The sequence below is a fragment of the Plodia interpunctella genome, chromosome 26 (assembly GCF_027563975.2).
Source record: "Plodia interpunctella isolate USDA-ARS_2022_Savannah chromosome 26, ilPloInte3.2, whole genome shotgun sequence".
In the NCBI taxonomy this organism is placed as follows: domain Eukaryota; kingdom Metazoa; phylum Arthropoda; class Insecta; order Lepidoptera; family Pyralidae; genus Plodia; species Plodia interpunctella.
Genome location: NC_071319.1, coordinates 5,409,213 through 5,428,705, shown reverse-complemented (window position 1 = coordinate 5,428,705; position 19,493 = coordinate 5,409,213). Strand labels below are relative to the sequence as shown.

Sequence of the window (19,493 nt, the reverse complement as noted above, 5' to 3'; positions counted from 1 at the left end):
ACAAATTAAAAAACACCGACTTTTATGATATTCATTTCGCTATAACTTTTGAATGGCTGAACCGATTTTGATTAGCTATCAAATAAAAAAACTATCGGTTCACCCATCGATGAGCTACGGTGCCACGTACACAGACAGACAGACACACTTAGCGGTCGAACTTATAACACCCCTCTTTTAGCGACGGGGGTTAAAAAAGAAGAATGTATAAAATATTAAGATAATAAACAAATCTAAGAATACAGCAACGACGCGCAGAAAATTCTCATCAGAAGTTAATCAACCCTTACTTATCATATCATTGATTGATGAAACATAACATGTGCGGACTACGGTATTTGTGTTACTAAATATCAAGTTCTTATCTTTGCTGACCGTGCTGGTATAAATCATCTTACTAATATAAAATGCGAAATTTAGGATAAAATGAGGATGACGACGTGAAAATTTTACTCAATAACACAAAATCAACTGCACGGATTTTTATGTTTGTTACACGGTTCTACACCTGAATAAGTTTTTTTTTTTTACAAAAATGACGTTTTTTTACACACGATGTTATCATAAAAATCATATTTCATTCAAGGCGTAACAAAACAAGTTTATTTGTCAAATTAAAAAAACCCCGGCTTTCAATATTCATTTCGCAACAACTTTTGACACTTGGGATAAAATTATCTGTGACACAAAAAACAAAAATCGGTTCATCCGTTTGGGACAGATACACAGACGACACGTTAAAGTTATAACACCCCTCATTTTGTGTCGGGGGTTAAAAAAGGAAAATTCCAGGATTAACTGACAAATTTGTATCATATGATACAGTTTAAACTCAATTAAAATATTACGAAAATATGTTTCGGATATCAAGTGTAATAACCAAGCCCTTTGATATCAAACTGTTTGACTTCCGATACCAAGAACTATCGACTAATCGGTGCCATCGCATCGATAAGTAAGAAAATGATAAATGTTCTATTTATATCTTGTGACATGACCTATTTTCTTATGAAATATATTACTTAACTGAACAATTAATTGCAAGGTTTTATTGAAGAAATGTTTAATGTAACCAGAATTGAGATGACAATATTAAATAAAAGAGTGCTCATTTGATGTTGGGATAGAATAAAAAAATGAAGATAGACCAACAAGAAAAACTAGAATTGATAAAATGGATTTAATGACAGATTGACTAGTTAATTATCTATTAAGAAAAGAATCCCTTAATAACGGCAGGTACATTTTCAGCAAAGACAGAAGCATGGAAAAGCAGTCATTATGTTTTGGCATACAAATAATCTCTAACAGATCATTGTTAGTCTAATCATATATTTTTCTCGATTCCAACAACAAGCCTACAGCTTGCGTGGCCTTTAAGAGTTTCAGAACACAACTTTTGGCTCTGTTTACCCCGTACAGAATAAAGTCGTGATACTGTATCGACCCCAAATCAATTGGCATGAGGTATCACAGAAGAAAAGACTGTAATCAAACCTTCTTGTATAATGTCTTTGCCTCAAGCGAATAATTAAAACCATATAATCTCCCTCAAATTCAAATCATTTATTCAGAAATTAGACCTTCACAGGCACTTTTTCACGACAATTTTTATATCAAATAGTTATTTCTCACAAGCTACAAACTACTGGCATTTCGGAACGACCACTGCTGAGAACAAATGACGAAAGAAACTCATTTGAACAGTGTTGGTCGCTATCATGCCAGAAGGGCTTACACCGTTATTGCTTCCTACAATTTTTTTTCTAATAACATATAAAAGTAAATAATGTACATAGTCAAAATGTATATCACAGGTTATGATTGTGATCCGAGTTCTGATAATATATATATCGATGTGAAACACAATTAACTTCCTCCAGGTCCTGAGCATATTTCACGCACATTTAGTCAACTTCCACAATTCCACATCCGTTCGGCATTATCTACCCCTCAAGTCAAACGTGACGGCTGATAGCAACGACATAATGTTCTTGCAAAAAATAAGTTTTAACAATGGCGTATGCAAATGACGAGAGTGACAAGTGTACGGCACCGTATGTACGAGCAATTAGGTGTGCGCTTAGCAACAGCTAAAACATATATTTATTCCAATACTTCATAGTCACCTGAATTTACTTAGACACTGTTACGATTGTCGCTGTTATTGCTGGAAGACATTGGATGGATCAATCAGTGACGGTGAATTATGTCCATACTGATATTATGTTCTAACCACCCACCACCTGGTGTCTATCGCTGGACAGAGGCCAGTTCGTAGACCAGTTCACCAGCCGATATATGATATTACTATTGGAAGTCAAAATTAAATTCAAAATTCTTTGCCCAATATACGATGATATACATCACTTATTGATGTCAAAAAATTACTTAAGTATGACCGATTATAATGTGACAAAATTTTCAGGACATGATTGATCCACTGTTGAGCTTAGCCATTACTTTAACCAACGTTCGTTATCCGTTGTTAATCTTATCTTTACTGACTCATTCGACGTATATTAAACTAGGATTCAAGAAACTTCAGAACTAAAATTTTAATTAAGGATAATAAATATGCCGCCATGGATGATCGTACAATATTTAAAAATTGTCAATTTTACAAGCCCGGAATCACGATAGACGCGTTATAATCTTTTATTAACCGCCATAAAAACTCATAAGCAATGAAATTGTGGTGCAAGTGACGCCTTTAACACAGTCTACAGATAAGTATTGTGGACGATAAGGAAAATAACGGTCACAGCAGTTTCCCGCCGTTTTTACTGTCAACGTGTCACGCCTCTGTTATCTGTGTAGTGTTGCTCTATTTGCTCTTTCTAATGACGTTTTAAAAGTGAACCGTGAGTTGTAAAGACGTTAATTGCTTTTTAGGACATCGAAACTCAAAAGGAACTAGAAATATAGAAGGTTCTTTATCTCTTTAGTTGTTTGTTTCTGAATCTAAGTTAAGTATTCTCTTAAGGAATAATTCAGATTGGATGGTTGGTTTACTAAACTAAAATAATATGGACATTCAGGTGAACCACATGAAATATAATTTTCAGTAGGTGGATGGACCATGAGCGAGAAACGTAGGTATATTTGTACGACTTGAATACAGATTCGAGAAATGACTACTGGGTTATTGGTAGTGAGAAGGAGAGACAAGAAAGAAATGGTATTATACCATTTCTTTCTTCATCTAATTAAAAGACACACACAAAAAAAGCTAATCTAGGAGCTGCTTGCTTAATAAAGATTTTGCTAATATTTTTAAATAGGAAGGATATAAAAATCAGTACTCTTTGTAATATGCAGGATTTATCCCGAAAATGTATGGGATTTTTGGAAATAAATAAGTACTCAACAGACAAGGCTAGTCGCAAATAGAATTATTGAGTCTCATGGTAATTTAGCTGTCATGAATGCAACTGATGCCGACAAGGTCACTGGTGGAAAACTGCGATTTTTATGCAAGCAAAAACACATGGCATGTGAAACATAGGACGTACAATGTGTGCGTGTCATGCAAGTGTGCGAAACAAGTGACATTGAATAAGGAACTCACAAACTACGGAGCATAGACGTCGACAACGATAGACTGGATTACAGAAAGAACAACACGGATCTACATTGTTAAATAAGCTCGATTTTTAATCAATCTCAATCAATGTTCATTCATTAAGTGCAAGCTATGGGAATAGGTAGAGATTCGAGATATCCTAATTCAAATTAATATTATAAATGCGAAAGTAAGTTTGTTTGTTTCCTCTTCACGCTCTATCTACTCAACTAATCTTCTTGAAATTTTGCATACATGTACCTTTCATCCGGGAAAATTAACGCGATCGAAGCCGCGGGCAAAAGCTAGTACAATTATATAAATGCAAGAGAAGGTCACACAGAATATACATTTGTAGAAGATCTTTGACCTACCAAGCCTTACAAAGTACTTATAAGGCAAATAAGACTATATCTCCACGAACGAACGAATTTAATGCACTGAGTATATAAACTAATACTATGTACTTTAAACAAGTTGTGTTTATGTAGCCAGGTAGAGATTTATATAAAATGAGTGCCTTTGGTGGCAACCTTGACAACCTTGGCAATCTTGACATATAAATCTTGATCAACCTCTACACCAACCAACATTTTTACACTACCTGGATGAAAAGTACCCTATGAGCTACTTCTGGGTATATATCTAGTGCCATATATAAATTTTCAACGAATCCGTCCCTCACAATTTGCCATTAAATTATTTACTTTTTTTATAGCCTGTATTTTGTGTCCCACTGCTGGGCAAAGGCCAGTAAAAAATTTCGCATTTAAAATTATAAAATAGAGGGCATAATAGGAAAAAGCAACAATTTACTGTAATGCCATAGTTTAATAAAGAGTACTCGCATAGTAATGCCAAGTCTGAATCTTGTCAAGTCTATGTCACAGACATATCAATTGTGACGTGATCAGCAGCCTCAGCAGGTACCAGCAAAATTACAGATTGCGGCCGCACGCAAATCATATTCTATTGTCTGGATGGACTCAGAACATAGAGGACATCTTTAATTGTCCATGTATAGATGACAAAGGAATCCCGGGTTCACACGATCATAAATATTTGAAAAATCCTATAAATCATAAGAAACGACAGAAATGATATTTGAGTCGAATTTTGAAAGTTCATCTAATGATAAATGGAAGTTTATTAGCACGTGGAAATGATCTGTTGATGTGTGTGAGAATGATTTATTTCTTCACCTTTCGCTTGATGATGATGATCGGACTTCCTAAAATCATCAAACAGATGTAATTTAGGGAATTTATATAATAGAATATAATTATATCATATAGGTATCTGTAATGACACATACATTACAACAGTCCATGGGGCTACCTATCACTCGGCAATCCAAAATCGAACTAGGAATCACAATGGTAAAAAGCTTTGCAAAAATATTATAGTTGTTAGTTGTCCCAGTAAAATATTACTCAATTGTACAATGTATAGAAACACTAACTAGGAACTTAATTTGCAAGCAGTAACTCTCATAGCGACTGGTGGTGCGACGCCCGCCTGTGGATCGAAAGGTCCCAGGTTCGAATCCTACTCGTGCCACATGACTTTGTATACCAATCTGACTCATGTATAGTTAGTTTTCATCGAAAACCACTTGCTTCCGGTGAAGGAATATATCGTGAGGAAACCTGCACACTGGTTGTATGAAATGAATTAACTTGTGTGTGAAATGAAGAAGGCAATGGCAAACCACTCCATTACTAATGCCATAAATTAAACACAAGTTTTTATGTGTGTTTAATTCCACGTAATGACCACGACCCTCAGCCATGAGGAATACGACTATGAAGAACTCCCATAGATCCAATGCCACGGAAAGAACACCACGGCATGAAATACTAAATACAAAAATACTTCGGGCGCGCACAGGACTATCCGACGAGACAGATAAGGCAAATGGCCACGTTTATCGGTTAAGTAAACTTGACGAAGTACCACTCTGTACTCATATCCTTAAGTGTGTGTTAGTGATGTTAGGTAAAAGGTAAGCATGCCAATAGTCTGACAAGGATGTCGAGGACCCAAGTGGAGGAGTAAATATGGGAAAGCGAACCTCTGTCTTTAACGCTGTATATATAGGAAAAATTCTCGGGAAAGCGCTAAAATGAGAGTGAGGGAGAGAGAGTATAGAGTCTAGTGTTTATTTGTTTGTCCTTCAAAACGGAGCAATAAATTATAGTGATTTTTTGTGTGGAGATAGTGTGAAGCGGTGGAAAGTGACAGGCTATTTTGCGGAGCCGCTGTATCTACGAGTATATCAATACTTCCATTAATATTATAAATGTGAAAGTCTATCTTTATATCTGTCTGTCACGGTTTCACGGCTATAACTGGGCTGATTATGATTAAATTTGGAATAGATATGGTTAATAATCCAGGATCAAACATAGGCTACTGCGGGCGGCTAGATGCAGTTAAAAGCTAGTATTACATTCTCATCTGTCTGTCAACCGCTGACTGAATATAACTGGCAGTACCTAGTTATATACAATTCAGGTAAGATTATTAGAACCACAAATGATTAACGATATCGAGACGTCACAACGTGTAAATATTTCGAGTAAATCGTACGTCATTTGAGACATCTGTTACTGTCGATTCAACAAATAAGTGGCGTGCTTAACCTTAACTTCGTCATCCTTATGGCGAACGATGGAGCCATTCCACAATCCCAACTAATATTATAAATGCAAAAGTAAGTTTGTTACCTCCTCGCGCTCTATCTACTTAACCAATCTTCTTGAAATTTTGCATTTTTGCATACACATAGTTTGAAGTATGGAGAAGGATATAGCGGGTACTTTTATCCCGTAAAATAACTATTCCCTTGGAAAACGCGAGCAAAGCCGTGGGCAAAAGCTAGTAAATGATAAAGAGGCGTTTGACTCTCAACGTGCATATATTTACAAATTCATTACGTTTTAAGTACACAGCATCTAAGCGTCACCTTTAGCGTCAATTTAAGTGACATCTTTTTAACCTGTGACTTGCAATAAAGAATCTGAATCCTTACATATTATAAAACAAAGTCTGCCGCGTCCTGTTCGCCTTAAAACTTAAAAACGACTGCACGGATTTTCATGAGGTTTTCACCAATAGATAGTGTGATTCCTGAGGAAGGCGTATAATTTATTATGTTTTTACCCGAGCGAAGCGGGGACGTCTTAATCCCTTACGACGCGACACTTGTATGAAGTGACACATAAGTGGAATTGCAATTCGGAAATAGTTTTGAACAATGTCTGCTGTTGTTATCATCGACAGTCATTTTAATCAACTGCAGCGGCACTGGCTCTCCTTGTGGATAGATTAGGGCTTGCCATGTTTTCCACCCTAGAATATGACCGCTCCATAACCAACTGATGTCATACGAGGTGGCTAAGAAAATTGACAGTATTGACAGCTAGGCAATACTGGTATGCCTAATGAGGCGCCACAACTTCAATATGTACAGGTTTATTAACTTTTCAAGGGGAATCAGATTGAAAATTAGCCAGAATAAAGAGAGAGAAGGGTTTGGCCATGAGCCCAAAACACATTCTTTTGTCATAAGATATCTACGCATAGCGACGCAACTTCACACTATCCTAGTAGCTTAAATACAATGTAGCAGTTAAAGTACCAACTAACAAAGTAGGAAGATTGCAGGTTGGCATACGGGCAGTTAAATTACAGGTCATTGCGACTTCACATCTTGCCACATCCATCACACGAGGTCGGACTTGACTACCTGCGTTGAGCGAACACATCGTGAAAAATTCCAATTCAAAATTCTTTATTAAAGTTTGGCTTTCTTTTAACTTGCACCAAATTACAAATGGTGGTCTTATGAACGGCATATGGTCAGTCAACCATAAGACCGAACATTCGTTCATAGCATTGTGGTGAGTTACTAGTGCATCATATATCACTTATTGTCGTCAAAATATTATCGCGCGTAAACAGCTTGTTTTAAACTAAGTCTAACGCTGACTTTCAAAACGCAGGTGAAGGAGAAGCGGCGCAGCAAACTTCACCGCAGCCTTAAAAAAAATCAATTAACAAATTGGAATCTTAACACAGGTAACAAACACGCCTTTGAATTTATAATATTAGTCGGGATAGTCTTCAGGAATCATTAATGTCATTAAGCTGGCGATCAGTGCTATTACTAATTAATTTAAGCATAATCAATTGGCCGACCGACCGCTAAAAACAAGCAATTATTAAGCGCCTTGACACAGAACGAGGATTCAACTGCGTTTCTAGTACTATATTGAAATATAGTTTGAAATTATTTGGATAAACCTATTTTCGTGTGGAAAAGACTTTCGTCACGTCAATGCAGCCATGGGAAGCTGAGGTTGAGAAGTATATCTATCGTCGTATATGTTTTACTTAAAAAGTATTCGAATGTTATTGATAGTTGTGGTGAGTAGGGGTCAACATCAACAGCCGATCCTGAAGAAATACAAAAAGTGCCGACTTGATATCGTCAATGAGGACATGCGTGCCAATTGTATGGCAATTATGAAAGCCGAAGATCGTGTAAAATGGAAAATAAAAATGTACAACTGCGGACCCTGGTCTTCTAACCTTTATGGACTGGAGATAAGGAATCTTAAAGCTTTTTCTTAGTCACTTAGAGGATATAATAGCTAGCAAGAGTAGATCTTGCGATCAATGGCTTATCTGCTCGCCTGTGCCGAGTGTCCAAAAACCAGATTGAATTGATGGCAGACATTGAAGTGGCTCGGTTCTGGCTAGAATGGATTTAATAGCCAATGGTGTAGGGTTTTCGGGTTTACATCGACACGCAAAGATGAATACTACAGCTTATTCAGCATAACCATATGTACAATCACTCCTACTTGAATATACTTATAAGAAGTGTATATTATAGTCGAGAATTACAATAGGTATACAGTCAACATATACCTAAGCAAAGTAATTGCAAAAACGCATCTATTACCGTCGCATAAAGTTTCATGGCGTGTAACTTGGCGTGCGGTGACTGTACGTAAACGACAGCCATTTTTCTCATTTTCCTTAGACAATAGATGAAATTCAGTAGGTAATAAATAATTTTACACGGCCCAAGGTCGCCTCGTTAACACAACAATTTTCCGTTTTACCGTGCAATTAAAAGAAATTACTGTTGTAAATACGATAGATATTGTTTGTCTAATTGATACGAATATTTATGTAATAACATTGCTGCTACCTGGGGTTTCGCTCCCGTGGAAAATATCGGAATAAATTTGTAGCGGCTGGAAGAATTTTGAAAATCGATCGAGTAGTTCCGAAGATTATCCTCTAAGCACGAACTTACAAACACATGCTCGTTATAATAGTAGCGCAGATGTATGATCTTGTAGATTACTATAATAATATATCTGTAGATTAATTAATATAAATAGTATCTATTCTATATCCACATAAAAATGCTATTCATCAAGCGATGGTGGTGTAATGGTTAAGCCCGCCTGTAGATCGAAAGGTCCCAGGTTCGAATCCTACTCGTAACACATGAGTTTGTATACCAATGACTCATGTATAGCAGCATTATATCATGAGGAAACCTGCTCACTGGTTGTTTATTAACGTGTGTATGAAATGGAGAAGGCAATGGCAAACCATTACTTTAATAGTGCCAAGAAAGTTGTTGTGATGTTTCATTCCACGTAATGACCACGACCCTCAGCCATGAGGAAATACGACTACGAAGAGATGTAGACCTATTTTCCGATAGATGTCGGTTGTTATCATCAAAGTTTTTCCAAAGGCGATTTCATACGTGCCCTACAAATAAATCAGCAATTGTAAAGTTATCGATTTCCTTGCGATTAGTTTTTTTTGTACTTTACTTATTTGATTAAATTACAAAATAGTCACATTATTATATACCTATACTATCGTTATACATATAAGATTATTCCTCGTTGTTAGATCAAGTTTCATGTTCGAATAACGACAGATACAATATGAATCATAGTTAACTATATAGTGTAGTAATTACAATAGAGGCACATTCATCCATAGACAAACATTGAAAAATAATCCGTTACACCCGATAGTGTCAAATGATATCACACAAGTAAATATGATTCAGTACTTGAAATATATATTTTTTAATTAAACAAATTTTAACCTGTGCAGTCGCAGCCTACTTCGAGCGCTAATCAAAAGTAAACACTGGCTGTTACAAAAAAAAAGAATAAACACGACAAAAAGTCAAACATTATAAACTCACCTCTATATGGTCGAGGATATCCTACCAGCAAACAAAAAACGATAACCTTATTCAAACTCCGGCGTCACTTTTACTATTTTTTATTTTATTTGGAGCTAGAGACGTGTGATCGCGACGGGACACACAGCTCGACTGGCGAGGCGGTGCTAGAAAACGTACGAGCTACGCCTTCAAACACACACACATGTGGGCGTATCTTCACACAGTGATGCGTGTCACGTATATAAATTCGACGAATGGGGGTGCTTAGGTCAAGTAAAATCCGTTTCAGTTTGGAACCGTTTATCGAAATTCAAATCTGATGACCCTATACGTCCTTTTTTGGTGTCATTGAAATCCGTTATAAATATACAACAGTTTTAGTTTTCTTTTTGATAAAAATCTCCTATATTTATGTGTTTTTATAAATTATACATGAAGATGAATATATGATTTTTACGAACTTTTTATATTAATTTTACTAGGTAGGTGTTCTATCTCTGCATATTTCGGCAAATGGCAAAAGGTAAAATTATTTTCAGTAACAATCTTAATAATTTTAATGTAGGGTGCTTTAATGACAGTGTGCTAACTTCTTACTTATTCCCGAAAATGTTATGTATTTCCTTTTGTATTTTCGCACAAGGCATACATATATATTACAATTTATTACATTTGGGCTAAAAATTACAGAGATATACCGTGTAATTTTTAGCCGAATCCTGCTTAATTCATACTTCCATGCTAATATTATAAAGAGAAAAGATTTTTATTTTTGAATGAATAAACTCAATGAATAATTTTTTTTGAAAAAAAAAATATTCGCCGATTTTGATGAAATTTAGCACAGAGATGGACAAAACCTTCAGGAGTAACATAGGCTACTTTTTTATTATGGTTTTACCCGAGCGAAGGCTCAAAGAATAAACATTAGATAATGATACAATACCACGGCTTTATCCCTTACGGGGTAAACAGAGCCAAGCCACGTTCAGCTGCATAGCGGGCTTATTGGTGGATGGGGGATGGGGAATTGGGAATTATACATATATATATATATATATATATATATATATATATATATATATATATATGTATATATATACCTAAATATAATAAATAAATATACCTATATATATATATATATATATATATATATATATATATAGGTATATTTATTTTCCTTTCATCAGCACTTGATCACAATCATAATATGTTTCAGTATACCTTTTGACCATGTACTTTATTGTGTACTTACATTGTTATATTACTGATAAAAAATTATACATAAATTTATATTTCAAAAATGGTAAGCCCTTCTGGCATAATAGGGACCAACACTGTTTGAATGAGTTTCTTTCGGCATTTCTTCTCAGCAGTGGTCGTTCCGAAATGCTAGTAGTTTGTAGCTTTGGTAAACATCATGTAATTTAGAATATGACGTGAAAAAGTGCCTGTGAAGGCCTAATTTCTGAATAAATGATTTGATTTTGATTTTGGGATTCTGAAATAGTGATAGGTTGCTAGCGCATCGCCAATGAGAAGAATCTCGAATTTGTAGTCATTATCCTTTGCACTTGATGCCCACGATCAGGCCTAACCTGCCTCATCATATATACTTTTATATAAATAAATATATGTACTTAATATATAGAGATGGTCGGATACTGTAACGTGTAATTTATTTTCGATAAATACGATTATCTTACCCTTGTACTCCTAGACCAGCGTGGCAGCTCAGATCAGAATACATTTAATAAGGTAGAACTCATCAAATACAGAATATGTATTAAACAATTCCACGTGGAGTTGACTGACAAAAGAATTGTCATATTTGTTCAACTGTGGCAGGGCAACGACTGGGCTTTGTCAAAGAAACTGTATGTTAATTTTGTGTTGAATATTTTTTTACTGGTTTAGGTTGGGCAAAGGTGAAAAGGCGACTGGTAGCCAAGGCGCGTGAATTTTTATTGTTTCTCATCGTCGAACATTCTCCAAATCATTCTCGTCCGTGACGCCCCGAAACCCAAGGACCGCGTATAAAATAAACATTTCCATACTAACAATATAAAGAGGAAAGATTTGTATATTTGTTTTTTTTTGTTTGTAATGAATAAACTCGAAAATTACTAGGCCGATAGACGAAACCTTCAGGAGTAACATAGGTTACTTTCTTTAGGCGAAGCCGGGGCGAGCCGCTACTTATAAAATAAAGCTCTCTGCCGCGTCTGCCTGTCTGTTCGCGATAAACTCAAAAACTACTGCACGGATTTTCATGCGGTTTGGTGTGATTACTGAGGAAGGTTCAGGTGGACAATTTGTTATGTTTTTAACCGAGCGAAGCCGGGACGGGCCGCTAGTTTAAACTTGCTTGCTATACTTATATAATAAATGCGAAAGTCACCATCAACCATCACCAAGTTGCTGTCACGATTCCACGACTGGACCTCATGGCTGAGGGTCGTGGTTATTACGTGGTGGAATGAAACACACAACAACTTTCTTGGCATTATTAATGGAGTGGTTTGCCATTGTCTTCTCCATTTACAAGTTAATAAGAATCAACCAGTGTGCAGGTATCCTCACGATGTTTTCCTTCACCGGAAGCAAGTGTTGGACGATGAAAACTACTATACATGAGTCAGCTTGGTATACAAATTCATGTGACACGAGTAGGTTTCGAACCTGGGACCTTTTGATCCACAGGCGGGCGTCTTAACCATTACATCACCACCGCTTCCGTAATTTTAAATTTTGATGAAATATAGAATAGAAATAATTACTGTCAAATACAGGCTACCGCGAGCAAGCTACGGGCAACAGCTAAAATTAAATAAAATTGAATAAATGACATACCTGCAAAACTCCCTTACACCTCCAAACAAAGGCGTGATCAATCTCCCTGTGCCTTTTATACGTGTCTTTATCTACACCCTGCGTTAACGATCAATACTTTTATCATTTTGTTTGTAGATTCTATCTATGTGTTGCCTGAAGTTGTGGTCTAATCGCTCCATATAGCAATCGGATAGGGTAATTAATAGGACCGGGTTGTCCGAGACCAAGCGAAGTGTGGTTAAATAGGCTCAGAAGTCTACTAGGGACCCGTACCGGCTTCGCACAGGCGCAATATTATGCACACTATATAAATCTTATCAAAAACATGCAGTAACAAACCCAAGTCTTGACGCTCAGTTTTCCTGTCGTAAAAAGTTGTGAGAACTATGTAATACCAAGTCTATTAATGTATTTAGTTCCTACTTAAGGGACCTTCTGTCTTAAGTTATTACGTAAGTTATTACCATTTCAATATTTGAAATCTTTTTGGTTTTAAATAAATAGATCCGACTTGACCATCGCATGATTAGATTGTTCAGTATGTATTACACCATACAACACTACGGGCCATCAACCTGGTTTCACACCAAAGTCCTTCCGATGTGGGATGATTTAGGTGAGTATCTATTAGAAATTAATGGTCTTGAAATTTAAACGGCGAACAAGACTATCAGTAAATTGGGTGCACTAGATCCCGTCTCCACTTCTCCGTTTTACATGCTGGAATTCATTATGTTATAAAATTTTCTCTTGAGTCACTATCTATTTAAAAAATCCCGCATCAAAATCCGTTGCATGCATATACAGAGGGACAGACAGCGGGAAGCGACTTTGTATTTATACTATGTAGGTATTATTTAGGATTATTTTTGGTATCATATTACGTTTTTTAACACGTAGTTTAAGGTAGGTCTATTATTGCAATTTATTGTAAAAAATAAATAAAGCAAACACAAAAAATATTCTCACAAACTTTCATGTTGATTAAAGTAGTACTATATCGTTTAATTAGTTATACATATATATATATATATATATATATATATATATATATATATATATATATATATATATATATATATATATATATTTGTACAAATTAAACGTAATATAGTACTAGTATATTTAATTAAACCCGATACAAAGTCTCAGAAATTAACATAAATAATGCATTATCGAGCATTATGGAACCTTAGACCTTCGCGATAAAAATCAAACTCGATTTACATCAAAATCGACTTATTCAAGATATGGCTCTGATTGATCAGAGCCATTGGCTTATCCTGCATTCATTTGTATGTTAAATAACGGAAAAAAAAGGACCCGAACGGTAAAAAAAATGTTTGAAAACTTATCGCCATTATTGATATAGGTAGTTGTAAAAACATTATCTTCTTTGATTTAAAAAAAAATGAATCTCTTGTTGTCAACATCGTATGACTTACCTTGCGCAAAATGTCCGTTCCGTACCAATATTCTCATATTTTTTTTCTTTTTAGGCGTTTCTCATATAATCATACATTACATTTTCATAGTCAATATTAAGATTAAGTTTAGCCTGGAATCAAACCTCGGTTGGTCTCAATGGTCCCAGATTCGTGCTTCTTGTGCAACATGAGTGTCTGTTCATATATCGATCTGACTCATGTACTTATAGTAGTTTTCATAGATCACTAGCTTTCGGTGAAGGAAAACACCATAATTCGGGAAACTGGCTCACTAGTTGACAATTAGGTCTACTAGCGTGTAATCGTAAAAGTACCATGTCAGATGCCTTTAGGCGACTTGAATAAAATCTGACACCAGTGTTACCAACACTCGAAAAGAAAAAATATCATGTACTTGTTGTGTGAATCACTATAGTTACCTCAGACTGCAACGAAGCCTGTAACTCCTCTGTCAGCTTCTTGAGCGATGCAATCTGTAAGAAAATAAGCTTTTTATATAAATGAAATTTTTGATCAGAGATCTTATTGCATTAAATACACAGACTAATAAAAATAAAAGGAAAACATTATTCACGCACACTCCTGTCTTCTATGTTAAGAATTTCTGTTTGTAAAGTGTGTATGCAATTAATTCTATTCTATTATATTCAAAGTGTGTCAAAAATATAATGTCCTTGCAGTAAACGGTTGAGAAGATCCCACGTCTGGAGCCGTTCCTGGCTTCATGCATAGCCATCCGAACTAAACATGTGTACAAAATTTCAGCTCAATCGGTTGAAGATTCAAAATTGAGTTGCAAGATTCCACCCGAGACATTGTTGTACATTGCAAGTTAAATGATTGTAAAAAACAAAATAAGTTGCACATATTCCTGGCTGAATAATGTCTTGTCATCGGCAGACAAAAAAAAATAACGAACCAATAGCGCACGGCAATTTTAAATTTCAAATTTGGAATCGATTTAAATGCGCGCTGCCAATAGGTCAGAGTGAAATGTATTCGCATCGTAAGTGGGAGTTACGTGCGTTTTGTTTTTATGTAAAAACCTTTGTATTGTTGAGGTACTCGCGTTTCCTGTCTTGGCTTGACTGCTGTATAACTAAATAATAATATTTCATTTTTCAAACAACGGTAGTTTGAGAAGATATTCTCTGGTGTATATATGTCTATACTTCAAGGTAAACTCCAACTCTACTCCAACCACTGGGAAGTACTTCTCTGAAAAAATCTAACCGACAAAAGCAATCGCGAATCTCGAATACTTATTGTTGGAATTAAGTTTCTCGTATATAGTAAGGTTGATTTCCCCAGTTCTCAAACTTTTTAAAAGATGGAACCCTCTTGTAAAGCTAAACATTTGACGGAGGCCTAAATTAAAACTTGTAAAATTAAAACATTTTTGACGTAACAGCTGACACTTTGAATATTTTTTTAAATTCATTAAATCATATTTCAAGTTCGGGCAAAATTGTTATAAAAAATTAACAACACCCTTTATCGTCGGATCTAAGGACTCAGACATTAACAATCGATGGCAAGTTTCAATTGCATAACTAATCGTTTTATAAATCGACTTTTTTGTTATATTTATAAAAAAAAATTAAAGTGTAGAACAATAGACCCCATTTGCTAGATCGCAGGTAAATAGCATCCGTTAAAAAAATGGTTCACTTTGGGACTTGACAAATTGTTTAGAATAATTAAGATATTCGATTTGTGTCTGGGAAAACTCTAAATAGTATAAAACAAAGTCACTTTCCGGTCCCTATGTATACTTAAATCTTTAAAACTACGTAACGGATTTTCATGTGTTTTTTGACGACCTCGGTGGCGCAGTGGTAAAGTGCTTGCCTCCGAACCGAGAGTATCGGGTTCGATCCCCGGTCCGGGTCTTGGATGTTTATTTATATATGTATTTGTTATAGAATATAGTATCGTTGAGTTAGTATCCCACAAACACAAGTCTCGAACTTACTCTGGGGCTAGCTCAATCTGTGTGATTTGTCCTAATATATTTATATTTAATATATTTTTTAATAGATTGTGTGATTCCTGACAAAGGTTTACATTAATAGATGATAAAGTCAGAAAATTTACAATGTACTCTTTATCAACAAAATCGCCTGGGTTTGGCGATAATTATCATTACCGGCTGCAAGCCTTATGTCAACTCTGTGTGTCTATCAACTGTTAAGAGTACTTAATCCTTTAGTCGCCTTGTACGAAATCCACGAAAGGATGAATGTAGTGATACTATTATAATAATAATAATAACGATTTCTGGAATTAGCTATCTGGAGGTCTCGTGCTATCTGGAGGTCCTGGGTTCGATTACCAGCACTTGCTAATATTTCTACTTGTGATCACAGATGTTTATCTGCGGTTCTGGATGTGTTTTGTCCATTTGTGTTTTTGTATATCGACCCCAAATACAAGCTTATTGCTTAGTGTGGGCCGTTAGTAATATCCCATTTTTTATTAATACCCGAAACTACTAGACTTGTACGGGACGCGTACATCGCAATTAATATCATCAATTTTAATTATATAATTATAACAAATTCATTGTAGATTTAAAACAATTGTATCATCTGTGTATCATGTCATTCACACATACTAACTCCTACGATTTGTAAACACTTCTCACTTTTCTTTTCTTTGCCCCCGTACATGCTCCCGAGGGGCATCGTAAAGTCAGCCGTTTCATTATTACGCAAACTAGGTAAATTCACTCGAGTCAGTACGAAATTAGCACTCATATATCACCCATACCCGTTTAGTTGTGCCCTTCGCAACAAGTAATAAATAGTATCATTTAAACCTTTAGCATCTATCATTTCTTATCATCATCTTAACTAATTTCAACAGGTGTACAGTCCCGGACTGTACAAGACTATAATGGATTGAAGGAAATATTATGATGTTACTATACATCCAATCCAAAATACTTAAATCCCCCTTTCAAATGCAATAACTCTCGCCACAGGTTACAAAAAGCTATGGCCCTTATCACTATCATATCATTGTTCAAACATGATACCGTATCTACCCTAGGACGTCACCCCTCTGCAATATTATGAGCTTTATATCGAGGGCCAGAAGGGGTTCGTAAGCTTGTGTGGGACTTTTTTTTTATTTCGGTAAATATAACGCGGGAATTTCGGTACAATTGTGATATTTACTATGATCTATTCTGGGTACTGTACGCACATTATAAATACAAAGAAATAAATTTTATGTATCTCTCTCTCTCTCTTATCTTCTTCAGCCATGCAGCATCGGAGTCCAGGGTGCGCTTTCCTACTCTTTCGTCTCCACATCGTATGGTCGTCGGCATCCCTAGTAGTGTCAGACCATTGACATATATCATCTTTGACGACATCATCCTCAATAGACATTTAAACGTGCCCCCAGCTGGTGCATAGGCCTTCCTTATGGATGGATAAGGAGTATATCCACCACACGGGTTCGTTGCGGAATGCCGAGTTTTAACAACTGCAAATACAACATGGACCAACAGCAGCCACATACTAAATAAATAAATATATTAGGACAAATCATAGTAAATCAAAGTAAGTTCGAGACTTGTGTTATGGGATACTAACTCAACGATACTATATTTTATAACAAATACATATATAGATAAACATCCAAGACCCGGGCCAATCAGAAAAAGATAATTTTCCATCATGACCCGACCGGGGATCGAACCCAGGACCTCTCGGTTCAGAGGCAAGCACTTTACCACTGCGCCACCGAGGTCGTCGATGGCGTATACCTCCGAAGCATGGAGGGCCTCAAGATAATACATTCCTGATTAGCCATCCAATGGCCGAACGTAGAGAGAGTGTCTTAACCGCCACTATTACAAGTCGAGCACGCTAACCACTGCGCGATTGAGTCCCTCAAAATAATTTAAAGATTCAATTTTGCTCATATTTATTTATTAATGCCGGCTACAAACTATCGCTGAACTCAAACCTATAATGCACAAATTGCTTAATTTGTATAAGAGTTTTTAAACGAACGGAGAACGATTAGGCAATGGGGCATGGCTCTAAGCGTGCCGCCTCATTGCTCCGTCTTGCTCAGTTGTTTTAACAATACAGTGAGATAGTCGACGGACAACGCAGAAGTTGTATAAGAGACTCGACGTACGTCAACGCACGTCAGTGTTAAAATCTATGGAAAACAACGGAGCGGCACGAACACAACGTAGCATTGACGCCTGCCTGGCTTTAATGTATCAAACTGTTTTCTACTACCCCCATCTAGAGTCGGTATTAGTAAACACGCTGATATACTCCCGCTGAAAAACCAAACAAGACGCAGATTGATCTACAAACTTGGGACTTAGGTAATAAAAGTAAGGATTAGGAAAATTAATCCATATTTCCTCTTAGGTTAGGTAGAAATTCTAGAACACAGCACAGCGACAATGTAAATAAGTCAAGAGGCTGGTAAGGGAAGAAATATTGTTACCAATGTATTATGTTCCCAATAGGCTAGTTTATATATTTTTTAAGATCTGTGACTTATTTACATAAGTCCATGTACAAATTATGGTGATAAATAAATAGATATGAAGAAAGTTTGTATGAAAAGGACCCAGTGGAGTTCTTCTAAAAAGAACTTGAAAACATTTATTAAGGACCGGCAACATGCATGTCACACCCCTGATGTTGCAGGCATATATAGGCTATGGTGACCACTTCCCATCAGGAAGACTGCAATTGACTGCATTACTTGTATGTTTGCTTAATAGTATAAAAAAAATATCTAAAATCATCATCTGCCAACTCATATCACACTTCTAAATTACAACTAGTTATTGGATAAACACCTGGAGACCTATGCCCGGCAGTGGGACATGTCATAAAAAGGTATTTAAAAAAATTGTATAAACACATGGGTTGCTAGTACAGTTGATACAAACTATTTAAGTAAATTACACTAGTTTTTAGATGCAAATCTATCTATATAGATTATCATCTAAAAACGAGCTAGATTTGATACAAGTTTTATGAGAAAAAGCTATGTTTACATAAATATATATATTATGGACAAATCACACAGATTTAGTCCCAAAAATGATTACTGACTTGTGGGATACTAACTAAATACTATATTCTATAACATATACATATATAGATCATTTCCTATATTGACCTGATTGGAGATTGAACCTGGGACCTAGTATAGCAGCACCAGTATAGCAGCCCATCAAGATGACCATCAAGCCATGGAGGTCATCAAATATAAAAAGACAAAGTTTGATGAAAAGTTGCCCATTTCTGAATGAATTTTGAATCAATTTACAAAACAAGAGATACTTATTATTATTTCCTGGTTGAAAATGTTAGACCAAGCTGTGACAATTTCATCAATTACTTCGTTTTTGGTGCAAATA

The 19,493-nt window shown here is 35.8% G+C and overlaps 1 protein-coding gene across 3 annotated transcripts in view; it reads right to left on the bottom strand.

Moving 5' to 3' along the window:
- The window catches only part of LOC128681061 (thyroid receptor-interacting protein 11-like), a 51,874-nt gene that overhangs the window by 31,750 nt on the left and 631 nt on the right, over nt 1–19,493 (bottom strand). For 2 of the 3 annotated variants that reach the window (XM_053764623.1, XM_053764624.1), the window contains exon 2: nt 14,503–14,556. In XM_053764623.1, the coding sequence (XP_053620598.1) occupies nt 14,503–14,556 (54 nt within the window). Of the gene's footprint in view, nt 1–9,818; nt 9,969–14,502; nt 14,557–19,493 lie in introns of those variants that run through there. The other variant, XM_064436842.1, reaches the window with a different exon arrangement.